This window comes from Tasmannia lanceolata, unplaced genomic scaffold (assembly GCF_043159265.1).
Source record: "Tasmannia lanceolata isolate RefF3 unplaced genomic scaffold, GAP_Taslan_0.1 ptg000019l, whole genome shotgun sequence".
Classification (NCBI taxonomy): Eukaryota; Viridiplantae; Streptophyta; class Magnoliopsida; order Canellales; family Winteraceae; genus Tasmannia; species Tasmannia lanceolata.
In genome coordinates this window covers 4,188,604-4,202,716 of record NW_027518696.1, presented here as the reverse complement: position 1 = coordinate 4,202,716, position 14,113 = coordinate 4,188,604, and the positions used below count along the sequence as shown (strand labels likewise).

At 40.1% G+C, this 14,113-nt stretch overlaps 1 protein-coding gene across 1 annotated transcript; it reads left to right on the top strand.

Moving 5' to 3' along the window:
* The first annotated feature begins 670 nt into the window (after nucleotides 1-670).
* Nucleotides 671-14,040, top strand: LOC143853333 (peptide methionine sulfoxide reductase B5-like). The gene is made up of 3 exons (XM_077363067.1): nucleotides 671-1,077; nucleotides 13,383-13,539; nucleotides 13,642-14,040. The coding sequence occupies exons 1-3, from the start codon at nucleotides 746-748 to the stop codon at nucleotides 13,789-13,791; spliced, it is 639 nt and encodes a 212-aa protein (XP_077219182.1). The 5' UTR covers nucleotides 671-745; the 3' UTR covers nucleotides 13,792-14,040.
* The last annotated feature ends 73 nt before the right edge of the window (nucleotides 14,041-14,113 follow it).

The window sequence follows — 14,113 nt, the reverse complement described above, 5'->3', positions numbered from 1 at the left end:
TGTGTAGGGAAAAACCATGTAGAACTCATCCCTAAAAGCTAGCCATTAGAGGGAGGGTGCTCATACCCTTATAACAGATCCCTATCCATTTCATTTATCTGATGTGGGACTATTTGCTCTTGTGTCCGTTAGCATTTACGATGGGAGCAAGAACAGATAGATACTCATTGCTGCGTTTGGATCGTTGGAGTCATGAATTGGAATCATCAACATATTGAGATTTTCTATTTTGATTCTCCTTTAAATGGAATGAGAAAAAAGTCTAATAAAAATTCCATTCTATCCTGGTGGAATACGAATACTATCTCTCTTTTTGCAAACCAAAGAGGTTTGGGTAATTCCATTAAAAGTTTTTTCATCTGATGATCTTAGATCCCTGAACCGTTTGTTTTGGTACCATCCTTATATTCTACAAGATCAACGGCCACGATCGTGCATATATTTTCTTTGCTGTGACACTAAAATTGAGATTATCTCCATTGATCACCAAGTACTCCAATGAAAATCACGACTGCATAGGACAGTCATTCCGGTTGAACTGTACACGTGGCATTGCCACCCAAACCTTATTAGTGAACACCCTAAACCTAGCGTTTGTTCTTAGCAACTCTCTAATTATTTTTCCCACGCATAAGACACGTGTCTCTTCACTAGAAGCCATAAGAAAGAACGGATGAGGTGGAAGAATCTATGATTAGGTATCAAATTTCGCAACTACATAACTGCGAATCCTAATTGGCTACAGATGGGTTCTCAGATTTTAAGAATTTCTCCCTTTGCCTCGTCAAAAACCCTATTTCTCGTCCCTAAAACCCCCTTCTTCCGATTTCCCGGCCACATTCATTCCTGCAGAAACTATTTATCTGATTGTTTAAGCCAAACCCAATTCAAACTTGCATCAAAACCCATCTTTAGAAGCGTTTCAACAACTGGGTTTGGTGTGTTTCTTCATTCGAAGAGGAGGTGTAGGAGTTTTGTGACCATGGCGTCTGCTGGTTCAGTTCAGAAATCGGAGGAAGAATGGCGGGCAATCCTTTCTCCTGAGCAGTTTCGGATCCTGAGAGAGAAAGGAACGGAGTAAGACATTTGCTTTTGTTTCCTTATTGTTTTTTTTTTTTTTTTTCCATTTAATTTGAGAAATTTTTGATGGGTTTCAGTGGTTTTGGATGTTCATTCATTGAAAACTGATAGACCCATATGATTGTGGATGCCGACTTCTATGGTTTTAATTTGTTTCCGTTGTTTGGTGGCGTTAGGAATGAAATATACTTGGACCAACAATCAGCTTGACATTGTTTTGGTCCCCCTTGATTGTTTTCCTATTTTCTTCTTCTTTGGATTGGGAGTATCATTATCCGAATTTATCCCAATAGGTCTATCATAGACCTTAATCAGACGACTTTCCCATTTGCATTCGTACTGGATAACCTACTGCCTTTAGATCTGATAAGGTTTGGTTAAAAGTTCTGGGGTTCAAACACTTTCTCGAGGAATGGTGGAATGCTGGTGAGAATGGTTGTAGGTTGACTTCTGGGAATTTAGGAGCATTGAAAGGATTCCAATTCGATAAAACAGCAACATGCATTCCCCATCAGCATATAAACAGATCACGAATAACCTAATACAACAACATTGTCCAAAGAATTGCAAAGTTTAAGAATTCATTCATCAAAAGCTATGATTTGTGGACACGGACACGGAGTGTCGGACACAACACAGCAAACTCCCAAAATTTAGAAACGGGGACACGGCTAAAATATAAAGTACATATAATCAGGATTTGTGGACACAAATTCTTGTGCCGAGTTTTGACAAGAATATGAGGTGTCTGACATGGAAAGCCCTAAAAATCTAGAAATAGTGCCACACTCATACACATATATACATATAAAGTTACTGACACTTCTAGCAGTGCACTTAAAAGTGTCTAAAGGAGTATTGACACGTGTGGACACGGGTGTCGTGTCGGACACGACACGACACGTGTGTTAGCAATAAATTCAAAGTGTCGTCCAAACCATATATCAAAAGAAATCCAATTCATCCAATTAGGTTTCAGACAATAACCCTACCTGAAGAAAACAGTCACCTAATGAATAAAATTCAAATCTCAGGCAAATCTATTCTAGAAAATCTGATCTACTAAAAAAACACCTAACTACAACCCAGACTAGGTGTAACAGGTAAGATAATAAGGGAGTGAAAATAGGATCAGGTAGGATGTATGGGTGAAAAAGTGAAGGTTCAAAAAGTGATGTTGGAGAAATAGACTAAAAATTAGAGAGGAACCTGATATGTTGTGCTGAGCCTTGAGCCTTGATCATCTGCTGCATGGAATCTTTGAGAGGGGGAACAAAGCAAGCGTGAGAGAGGAAAAGATAGGTAGAGAGAGAGAGAGAGAGAGAGAGAGAAATAATAGATAATGAAGATCTTAAAAATGAATCAAGATCATGAAAGAAATCAAGAAAGAGAACGAGAAACAAAAGGGTACGAGAAGGCGGCGTATGATCCCAACTGTGGGGAGGTGGGAGTGGGATAGAGTAGAAGGTTGCAGCTTATGAACCCAACCGTGGTGGGTTTGAGAGAGGACTAGAAGAGGGCAGCTTATGAAGGATAGGGAGAGAGGTGAGGAAAGTGAGTGGAGAAAAGAGAGTAAAGGAAGATGAGGAGAGAGAAAGAGGGGACATACCTTGACTCAAGAGGAGGCTTTCCTTTCTTGATTTTACAAAAGTTCTCATTAGGTTTTTGGGTATTTATAAGGGGGTGAAGTGGATTAAGTGGTGGGCCCCTATGGATGGCCAATAGGATTACAGTTTAGGTTCACTTAAGGAAAGTGTTTTTAGCCTATAGGAAGTAAGGTAATCATGGGTAGGGGTTAGGTTATAGAAGGTTGTAAGTGAGGCCATGGAGAAAAGGGATATGATGGGCCATAAGCTGATGTGGACATCTCTCACTTCTAGGCTAATTAAATACCTCTAAATCAAAGTAAATCCTACACAAAAAGTAACACATGTCCAATGAAAATAGACTAAATCTAATGACTAAGATGATTGGATCACATCAGAGATTCAAGGTTGGGCGTGTTTTAAAATGTCAAAGAAACTTCTATTTATCAAAGGAAAAATCAAGGATTGGAAAATTGGTTCATTTGGTTCCATTGGTAAAAAAAGGGAGAAATTGTTGCGAATCTAAGGTTCATTGACGAGGCCTCGAAAAGTGGTCTTTTGGATGAAGCCACTATAGCTCAAAGGGTGGTCCTTGGTTTGGAGCTGGATAAGCTTATCCTTTGGAAAGAGATCCAATTGAGGCAGTATTCCAAGGCTTATGACTTAAAGAAGGTAGGAACACTCCTTTCTTTCACAAAATGGCCTCGGAAAGGTATTGAAGAAACACCATTAGGAATATTTGGGCTGACAGTCACTTGATTGAGGGTGGACCCGGAATGGTAGACGCAATTTATACATGTGGTTGTATCTGGGAGCTAGTGAGTGGCGTCCTAAGCTTAAGGGCTTAACATTCATGAGTATTTCTGCTCATGAGAACATGGGTCCGAAATATATTTAGAGGAAGAAGTCAAAAGGGTGGCCTTTTCTATGGATCGTGACAAAGTCGACTGGATGGTTTCACTACGGATATTTTTTCAAGGGATGTGGAGAGTGATTAAAGACAATATTATTTTTTTTGAAAGATGATAAGTTTCATTAATATTTAGATAGCATTCAGGACCAGGACTCCCAGCCTGCAATACAAGATATTAACATATAAAACTACATTAAATTATAATAACGTATATTAAAGACCATATTATGAAAGTGATGAAAGAATTTCATGAGTGGTGAAATCTTAATAGTTATGTGAAAGCAACTTTTATCGCTTTGATGGCCAAGGTGGATGGGCCTAGAGATATTAAGACTCTATACTTATTAGCCTTATCAATAGCATCGAAAAGATCTGAGCCAAAACCCTAGCTGACTGCGCCAGGAAGGTCATGGATCAATTATTTTCCCTTTTCAAGTGAATTTCATTGAAGGCTGGCAAATCATTGACCGTGTTCTCACTGCCAACGAATGCTTGGATTCTTGGAACATGGATAAGGCGTCAGACATGGTCTGGAAAATTGACATGAAAAAGGCATATGATCATGTTGAGTGAGATTTTGTGAATTTCTTGCTTTGTAAGGTGGGTTTCGCTGAAATTTGGAGAACTTGGATGGAGTGTATAGTTAGCCTATTGTTTCAATGTTGATAAACATAAGACTAAAAGTTCTTTTTTTTTCCCAAATCTCTAGGGGTTTACTGTAGGGTGATCCTCTCTCCCCCCTCTTATTTACCATCATGAGCGAGGCTCTGAGTCAACCTTTGGTGGCTGGTAATAAGAAAGATACTAAGATATAACTAACACTTTGAATTTATTCCTTACACACATGTCGTGATGTGTCTGACATGATACGCCTGTCCAGACGTGTCGACACTCCTTTGGATACTTTTAAATGTACTACCAGAAGTGTTAGACTTAATGTGGGCTCGAGGACCCATTTTTGTACTGTGTCAAGTTTGATGTTTTGTTTTACTATTGAATATTGAGTTTACCTCTTTCATTATTAACTCTTCTTTTAGGTCTTCTTTAACTAATATTTGTTGTTATATCCCCTCCCCTAAGCATTTAAAAAAAATATCCCCTTCCCTAAACCTAAAAACCTAAACAAACTCTTATTCAAATACTATATTCATTGTATCATATTGGTCTCCCTTTCTCGTTGTAGATTGGAGATAGAAGAGAACTAGATTAAATTGATGAATACATTGTTATTTGGTTATCTCATGTTTGTTTTAGATTATAGTTGATTAATTCTAAGATTTATTAGTATGTTAAATAAATACCACCTTTATATTGTTACAAATTGTGATAGTAATCAGTAGTTTTTTATGTTTGTATGTGTTGCCTTTTCTAGTTTTTAGACGTTGCCATGTCAGACAACTATCAGTGTCTGAAACTCGACACACGAATCCATTTCCACAAATCATGGTTATATATGTTTTCAATTCCAGCTGTGTCCTATCTAAATTTTGGGGCTTGCCTTGTCCAACACTCCGTGTCCATGTCCACAAATCATAGGAAAGATCTGATTGAGGGTGTGAATATGAAGGGAGCAATGCCTATTACCAATCTCCAATTTGCTCATCACACTTGTGTTTTGTAAGACAATTCGAGATCATATTCATTACATGCAAATTATTATAAGATAGTTTGTGGTGATGTTTGGGCTCAGAGTTGACATGGGAAAAAGGTCAATGATTGGTTTTAAGTTTTAACTCTGGCTCTCTTGACCTTCTTCAGTTAATGAAGGTTGTGCGATTACATCTCCGCCTTTTCTCTTATTTAGGTATCCCTTTGGGAGTAGGAATCCCTCATGGTTCTTTATTTTTATGAAATTCTGTTGTTCAAAGGATAGAGAGGAAACTAGCAGGCTAGAAAAAAAATCTTTTCTTTAATTGTCCTCTGTGTGTGGGGGTTGATCGTCGTGGTGGTGGTGGGGTGTGTGTGTTATGGGGGGGGGGGGGGGGGGGGTGTTAATTGGTAGATTAGGTAGAGGTTGAGACTCTAGAGTATATAAGTTACTTCACCCTATTTTCAATGTTTTTAACAAACGTATCAGGTTTAGGATTGGAAATAGAAAAAGGGTAGGTTTACGATTGCTAGGAATAAGAAAGCTTATGTTTTTTGTTTGTTACAAATGGGTGGGCGTAGGGTCGAGTGGGAGGTTTTTTTTTTTTTTTTTTTTCAGGAACCTCAAAGAGCCCAAAATTACCTGTTTTACTAACCTCAGCATATATTGGAAGGTTTTTATATTTGGTGCAACAAGATCGTAGAATATGGAGTCTTGATTCTAGGGGAATATTCTTGGTCAATTTGTTTATATATTCATTTGTCATCCTCCGGCGGCTACCTATGCATGGCTTACGGTTTGGAGGTCAACTATTCCTTCACGTATCCAAGCTTTATGTTGGACGGTTGTGTCAAGGAAAATTAACTCCCTTTATAAACTCCAGTAATGCAATTTTAGCTTGGCTAATATATTCATCATATGCTTAGAGTGTAAAGAGTATGTTCATCATCTTTTCCTCCATTGCAAAGTGGTGTCTAGCTTTTGGAATCATGTCTATAATTGGTTTGATGTCAAGGGGTTGCGACAGAAAATGTCTCGAACCTTTTTGCAGAGTTAATCTCTGGGAGGTTTGGGCTCGCTTAGTGTGATCGTTTGGAACATGGTTCCTTTCACAATTTTGTGGGAGATATGGATGGAGAGGAACACACAAACTTTTGAAGATAAAACTCCATCTCATCGGCTCAGGTGGAATACTAAGTTCAATATTGCAAACTGTGCATTAACTTTGAAGGATTTCCTGGGTTACTCTGCCAATAGTATTCTCAGAAATTGGAAAACTGTTATGATGGGAAGAATTCTGAAATTAAAAGCTAATCCTCGTTGGAAACCCCCTCCCCCTAGTGTCCTCAAGCTTAATGTCGACGATGTCTTTCTTGCTAACCCCAACAATAGTTGTGCAATCATTCATTCTGGCTTCGATCCTATTAACATTAGTGACTCGATGAAGGCGGAGATTCAGGCACTCTAAATGGTAATTAGCCTTTTCATTGACCATTTTATCATTGAGATTGAGTTCTTTTCAAGAGAGGGTGACTGATGTAGTACATACCCTCATATGTGAGTTAACTTTCTTTGAAAATGTACTCCGACCAACGCTGTGAATCTCTCAAGGCTGCGTCAACCCAACATAACTAAGAAGTTATCATTCTTGACCTTTCATTCAAGGTTTACATTGCCACCCAATGATAAAAATTTTGTCCGACCATTCACTTCTATTTGAACACAAGAAATACGTCCCATCATGCTTGGAAAAAAAAAAATCGATTGATCGAATTTGATTTTCCTAAAAATGTTCTCAAGATGGGATCAAACTCCTCCACTTGTCTCCTCAACTCCTCGCGCTCCTTAGGCGGCATCTTGTTATGAGGTTGGTTTCGTAAATCGGGTATAAGATCAATTTGGTGATGTATACTTGTAGACACCCCATTTTGACCAGACCCAAGTTCGTGTCGTTTGGGCAAGGCCTCGTCAAATCAGTGAGTTGAGATCTCAAATTAAACCCTGGGGTAGCTTAAGGTCTCCCATAAGTCCCTGAAAAATTTCGTCGAGATCTGAGCGTGTTCGCCTAGCCAACAAACCAAGATAGTGAGCGTGGTGTGAACCCAGAAGGGGGCTGAATTAGTCAAGTTGGGGAGTGCCCTTAGCGTGTAAGAATTAGTGTAACAAACCAGAAAGGGGGGGTTGTCCGCGAGAGAGCGAGGCGATTATATCATGTTTGTATAAAGAAAAAAGGGCGTTGAATCAGCCTATTCGGAGCCGAGCCAAGTTCGCGCGCTCAACAAATTTTGTGCGCCCATCACAGTGAGTAGTGCTAATATCAGTAACCATTTTTTTTTTATATAATAGCCTAAACGAAGAAATCAAAGAAAAATTTTGGATTTTCGTTGAGAAAAGAGGGGAGAGGGAGAAGAGAAAAACGAAGAAGAAGGAGATTTTGAGAGAAGATCTCAAATCTGGATCTGAGATTTTGAGAGAAAATATCAGATCTGGATATGAGATTTTCAGAAATAAAAGAGGGTTTTTCTTGATTTTTCGTGGAGGAGAAAGGGGATCTGAGATTTTTCTCGTGAGACAGAGGGAGAGGGAGAGAGATTGCAGAGAAAGGGAGAGTGTTTCTCCTCCGGCAACGGTGCCGGAGCTCCGATCGGCCGGCCACCTTCTCCGAGACCAGCAACCCCACCTTCTTCTCTATCTTCATCTTCCCTGACCCCATTTTCGGCCGGAATCCGACCGTGCCTTTTCCAATCCACCAAACCCACTTCTTCTTCCCCAAACCTACCACTATCTCCGGCCAGCCACCTCCGACCACGATCATCCCCGCCATCCATCACAGCCACCACCTCTATCTCCGGCAAACCCCACCGGAATCTGAGAACACACTCCCAAACCCATCTCCTCTTCTCTGCAAAACCCAAAACCCCAAACCCCTTTCATTTTTCCCTAAGATCTGCTGCTACCTCCACCTCACCCACCTCCATTAAAAATCCCCATCCATATTCCCACCACCATCAGCCACTTCCATCTCAATCACCACTTCCATCTCAATCACCACCTTCATCTCCCTCCCTCTCTTCTCTATTTCCAAAATCGACCACCACCGTTTGCAGGTTTTACCCAAACCAGCTCTAAACCCATTTCCATGAATTCTAGTGGGACATAGTGCTAGATCACAATCATTTGTACCTCCGATGGCATCCTTTCGATTCGGCTACAAGTGCACCATTGTCTGCAAGTTCCCTAAGGATCTTAGAGACTTTATTCGGCATATTTGCTCACTGTAGGTAAAACTAGCTTTCTTAAATTTCTTGATTCATTTCCTGTTTTGTGATGCTCTGGTCTTCTTGAAGGTATTTTATGATGGCTTAATTTTTCTCAATGTTTCATGTTTGCTTTGGATAAGAAGTCACCATAGGCATAAGAGATTTTTTTTTTACTGGAATTTCTCAATCCATGTTCCCTTGGTTATCAAAGATGAGGTTTCCCAAAGACTGTTTTGATTTTCATTGTTTAGGGAAATGATAAAGTGGAAATTGATTTATAAGGCTTTGTTCTAATTTCAACTTTTCATGAAATAACTTCTCTGTAATGGGTTCTTCTCTTAGCTCTCAGTCAGGGATTTTGTTTAATTGGCTCTATTCTGATTTATCTCGTTGTTTAAAAATGGAAGAAGAGCAAGGTTTTCACTATGTTTGGTTCACTGGATGATATGATTTCATTAGGATAAGATCATTGAATGGAATGACCTTTGTTACTAAAGTGATCCGACATCCTTCTTTACCTTAGTGGAGTTGCGCAGTAAGAATAGTGTTTGGGCGCACTCCTAGTCTATGTAGTTTTTATAATATCAGCTTGTCACTGCTCCTTTGAAAACTGCCCCTAATTTTCCAAGTTTATTATCGTTTGATCCGGCAGCCAACTCGAGATAGTGCTTGTTTCCTCGACCAAATTATAATGCCTAAATGCACTTTTGGGATGATGTAGCTTTCCTTCATCCGAGCTTTACACTGTTTTCTATATATTAGTTGTTTTGCTTTTAAATCATTGGTATATGTGTTGAATGCATTTCTAGTATTTTGTTGGACATCTGTCCTTTGTGATGGTTGTATCATAATGAATAATGTTATCGAATCAGGAATCCAAGGCATCCTTAGGGGACTTGCTTAGTCCAAGTAGAGCTCCCCTCCTTTGTATAGTAGACTTTACTAGTCTTTTAGACACCGATAGAAATTAGACCCCTACTCGGAGACATACTATGTCTCATTAGGCCATGCTCCTTTGGAGTCAAGCCTCATTTAGAGCCTACCCTCAGGGAGGTTGCCTTGATTTTGACAGATAGTGTACCCCTAGGAGGCATGCCTTGCCTCATTTGTGGAGCCCCTATTTGGAGACAAGCCTTGTCTCATTTGAGGGTTTCCATTTTTAGAAGGCTTACGTAGCCTTATATTAGAGCAGCTCCTTTTAGAGAGTCCTTGACTCATTGCTCCTTTAAGTTGTAGTATTAGAGAGCCTTTGGCTCATTTGTCTTCTTTAGTGATTTTTATTAGAGAGTCATTGACTCACTCATCCTTTAGATAGTGCTATTAGAGAGTCTTTGATCCAGTTGTCTTTAATGGCTTTGCTAGAGAGTCTTTGACTCATTTGTTTTTCTTAGCGATGTTATTAAAGAGTCCTCGACGCATTTGTCCTTTTAGGAGTGTTATTCGAGAGTTTTTGACTCATTTACCTTCGTTTTTTGTAGTGTTTTTAGAGGGAGTTTCTCTTTAGTTTTGGTGTCTTTTCTCTTCTTTAGAGACTAGCACAGTCTCATTAGAGCTTTGCCTCTTGATGTTCTTTTATTTCCTTGTCTTTGGCATCAGTTTCCCGGGTTTAAGGGTTTCCCCTATTCGCCCTAGGGTTTGGCCCTAGGGTTTTGCTTTGTGTATTCCCTTAGGTCTTTGACAAAAAGGGTGAAAACAATTAAAAATTCAGAAAACATCTAAAACATCTTTAAAATCCAAAAAACATTGAATACATTTAAAACTCAAAAACATTAGAAATTTAAAACATCAAAAACATTAAAAAAATATCAAAAGCCTAAAATGTTGAATGTTTTAGAATTAGCAATTAGGAGAGTTCGTTTCGAACTACGTTGGCTTGATCCTCTTCCACGAGGTACGTAGTGCAGCTTGGGATTTATATCCCAAGTCAAGGCAAACTTTTGTAAATAACATTTTAAATCTTTTTTTGAATAAGCAACCTTTAAAACCTTGTTTTCAAAAGATCTTCCTCTAGAGTTAGGAGTTTCTCCTAGATAGAGAGTTTTAGAGTTAGCAGTTTCTTTTGATAGGTTGTTTGTTTGTTTGTTTGTTTGTTGTGTGCTTGTTTTAGAGTTAGGGGTCTGTCCTAGAGTTATAGGAGCGCCTCCGTCCGGTCAGTCGGCGATCCACATCGCCGAGTGATGACTAGAGTAAGATACGCTAGTCCACCCTTTGTTTTCCTTAGGAAACACCGCCTAGTTACACATAGGTTGTAGGAACCACCTGCATTAGCTTAAGGCTAATCTGCATTTAGTTAGGGCATATAGGGTGTCCTAAAATCCACAATTCACTTGTATTTAAATAATCGTATAAGAAACTTTTAATAACTGGTCCGGTCTTTTAGATCGAGTCTAGGATAGAGGTCTAAGTGTCTTAGGCATCATAGCTTAGAATAGACGCGAAGAACTACGTTGCCTTGATTCTCGTGGAGGCGGGGATACGTAGGCTTCCTTGAATGAACATCAGACCATCCGAGGACTCAGGTTAAATCGTTTAGAGTCTTAGGATTTGTTATTTTGTTATGTTGTGTGTTTTGCTATGTTTTCTTACTTTCATGCGCAGACCTTATACCTTTAGTTGTAGCATGCATGTGTTTGCCCACCAGAACTTAGACACCCATTAGGCATGTCACACATAACCTAGCGATGCTTAGGTGACACACTTCTTTCATTTATGTTGTGTATGCTTATTATTTCATCCCCGAGTCATGCATGATTAGTTAGAGGTCCACTCGGGGATATTTGTTCCCATTTCACATGATTTTCGCCCAAAACTCTTCGAGGTTAATAATAAATGGCATAAGAGACCAAGTGCTTGCACTCAGACGAATTTGGGGTGCTCTTCGGACCTTCCCCATTCGTAATCAGGTACGGACCTTTTGTATCTCTGATTATCCGTTGCAGACAGAGCATTTGTTTTGGTTCCATGGGATATCCATGGATGGCGACTCTGAGTTATTTTTAGGTACATCTCGGTTTCGAGCCCTGGCTCCGGATCAAGATGTATCTCATTCGTTATGTATCGCCACCCATGCTATGCTGTGAGAGTGGCATCCGTTTTGAGAGTTCCTTGGCAGAGCTCTCCATTCACGTGGATGATCCAGAGGGTGTTAGGGACTCGTTCCCTCACCGTCCTCGGATCGGGGTCCACAATACTACACATAGGTGGTAGAGCAGATGGAAAATCCCCTGGAAAGACAAACACCAGACTCCTCTAACACTCCATGTAGATGTGCGGACAGATCTGAGATAGTTTGTTGTCCTGAAATTCCACCCTTGGAAAGGAGTGTTAGGACTACCAACTCCTCCTTAATGTCTCCTTCAAAGTTCAAACTCATGTCTGAAAAGGCACACAATGTTCTCCTTTTCTGTACTGGAGTCCCCAGTAGACAACATTAGCTTATGTTTTTCCCCATTCATGCTGAATGTGTAAATGTTTCATCTCCCATTGTGAATAGCACGCTTGTCAAAGTGCCCATGGCTGACCAAGTAGTATGTGGTATGCATCCATAGGCACTATGTCGTACCGTACACTCACCGTATTTGTCTCCTGCGGAGAAAAAACTAGAACACTTGTGGGAAACACTCACCTCATTAGGGTCGTTCAACCAATCCAATCTGTATGGTTGAAGGTGTGCTTCCACTTTAAAATTGAGTTTCCTTGCCGCTTCTTGAGATATGACGTTCTCAGAACTCCCAGAGTCTGATGAGCGTGGCTCTATGGTCTCCAATGGATCACATCGTAGAAAAGACGTTTTGCCTCAACCAGTGCCCCTCTTCCCTCTTAGGTGCATAGCATAGTCTTCTACTCACCAAACAAGAGCCCCACGAGTCCTTCACATTTTGAACTTGCCCGGTATCTGTGGTAATTCTTTGCTACACGTGCGGTGCCTTAAAGCAGTCCCAAACTGTCGAAGTAGCCTTGTTGTTGGACAGTTATCTTTGTTGTCTGATCAGTTCCTCTTGCTGTCATGTAACTTCCCTAAACTCATGAAAGATTATACTTTCCTAACTAGCCTTGGGGCTCATGCCTTTCTTGGAATGTCAGAACTTGTGAATCTAAAACATTATACTGATGTACGTTTGGGGACCAAGAGATGTTTGGCTGTTTGGCCTTACTTTTTGTCATTCAAATCAGCTTGGTGTTGCTCCTTTTTTTCAGACAAGTACACAAATATCTCTCCAGAGTCCTAATAGTTATAGCTTTGGATCAGTTTCCACAACTTTGTTCTATGATATACTTGTATGCTAGTAAGATTTGTATTCAGATTCAAATTAGAGGATGGAATTTGCCTGTTTCATCTTCCAATATAAAGGTTCAGACAAATGTCGCCAGAGCGGGAAGCGAAGGCTCCCGGGATGGCGGGAAGTGGGAAGTGTGAAGGGTCGGGGGAAGCGCCGGGGAAGCACGAAGGGAAGTGTGTTTCCCATTTTTTGTGATTCCCCTAATATTAAAACGATGGGAAACGATGGGGAAGCGTGATTCCCATTGTTGGGAAAGCGCAGATCCCATTTTGGGGAAGCGCGATTCCCACTTTTTAGGGAAGCATCGAGATTCTCCATTCGGGATTGCTTTCCGGGGAATCGAGATTCCCAGATGCAGGTACGATTCCTGCTTCCTTGGTTCAGACTATATCTTGCGGAAGAAGTAGAACCCCAAGCATTAAGAGCTTATAGGATGGGTGGGAAAGGGATTTTGATTTGGAGGGGAACTCGTCAAACATCTATGTTAGCTAATATGAACTTCCTACACATAATATAGCTTAATCTGTGGTATCATTTGGAAATTGACTAGCTCAATGTCTGATCTTCTTTAATTATCCATTTTTTCCCCTTACTTCAGAGTGAATCGGCACCATATCTATCTGCACAAGTATGTATCAATGTAAGCCCTGTTCTTGTTACATGGTGACATTACAGGTACCCAGGAACCGGGGAATACGACAAATTTTTCGGCGATGGTGTATACAACTGTGCAGGTTGTGGGACACCACTATATAAATCCACTACCAAATTTAACTCTGGCTGTGGCTGGCCAGCATTCTTTGAGGGTCTCCCTGGAGCCATCACTTGCATCGTTTGTTCTCTCTCTCTCTCTCTCTCTCTCTCTCTCTCTTTATTTCATTTTGATTTTTTTGCATACATTTCAATTATCTAACAAATGGGTGCATATTTTCAGCCGGATCCCGACGGAAGGAGGATTGAAATCACTTGCACGGCTTGCGGAGGACACCTGGGTCATGTATTTAAAGGTGAGAGGTTTCCGACACCTACCGATGAGCGCCATTGTGTCAACAGTGTTTCGATCAAGTTCACTCCTGCGTCATGAGCTTCTCTCTTTTCTATCTTCTATGAAGTTTATCTTAGATGAAATTTCCTAGCGTAAACAAGAGTTTGTCATTTCTGAACAGAACTCTGGGATTCATTGTCTAAATATCTCTGCAAGTGGACTAAAGACTATTAGGAGTCTTCATCACTAGAATCCTAATAGAACTTTTTTTACTGTCTTAATTAACCACATTTTCATCTTGTAGTTTGAAATAAGTTTCTGAATATAACTCTATTTTCCTTCTATCTATATTTCAGCCTTGAATGTAGAAAAGGAATTATGTACCAAGTTAATACAGATTCCATAGATTTACATGAGAAAA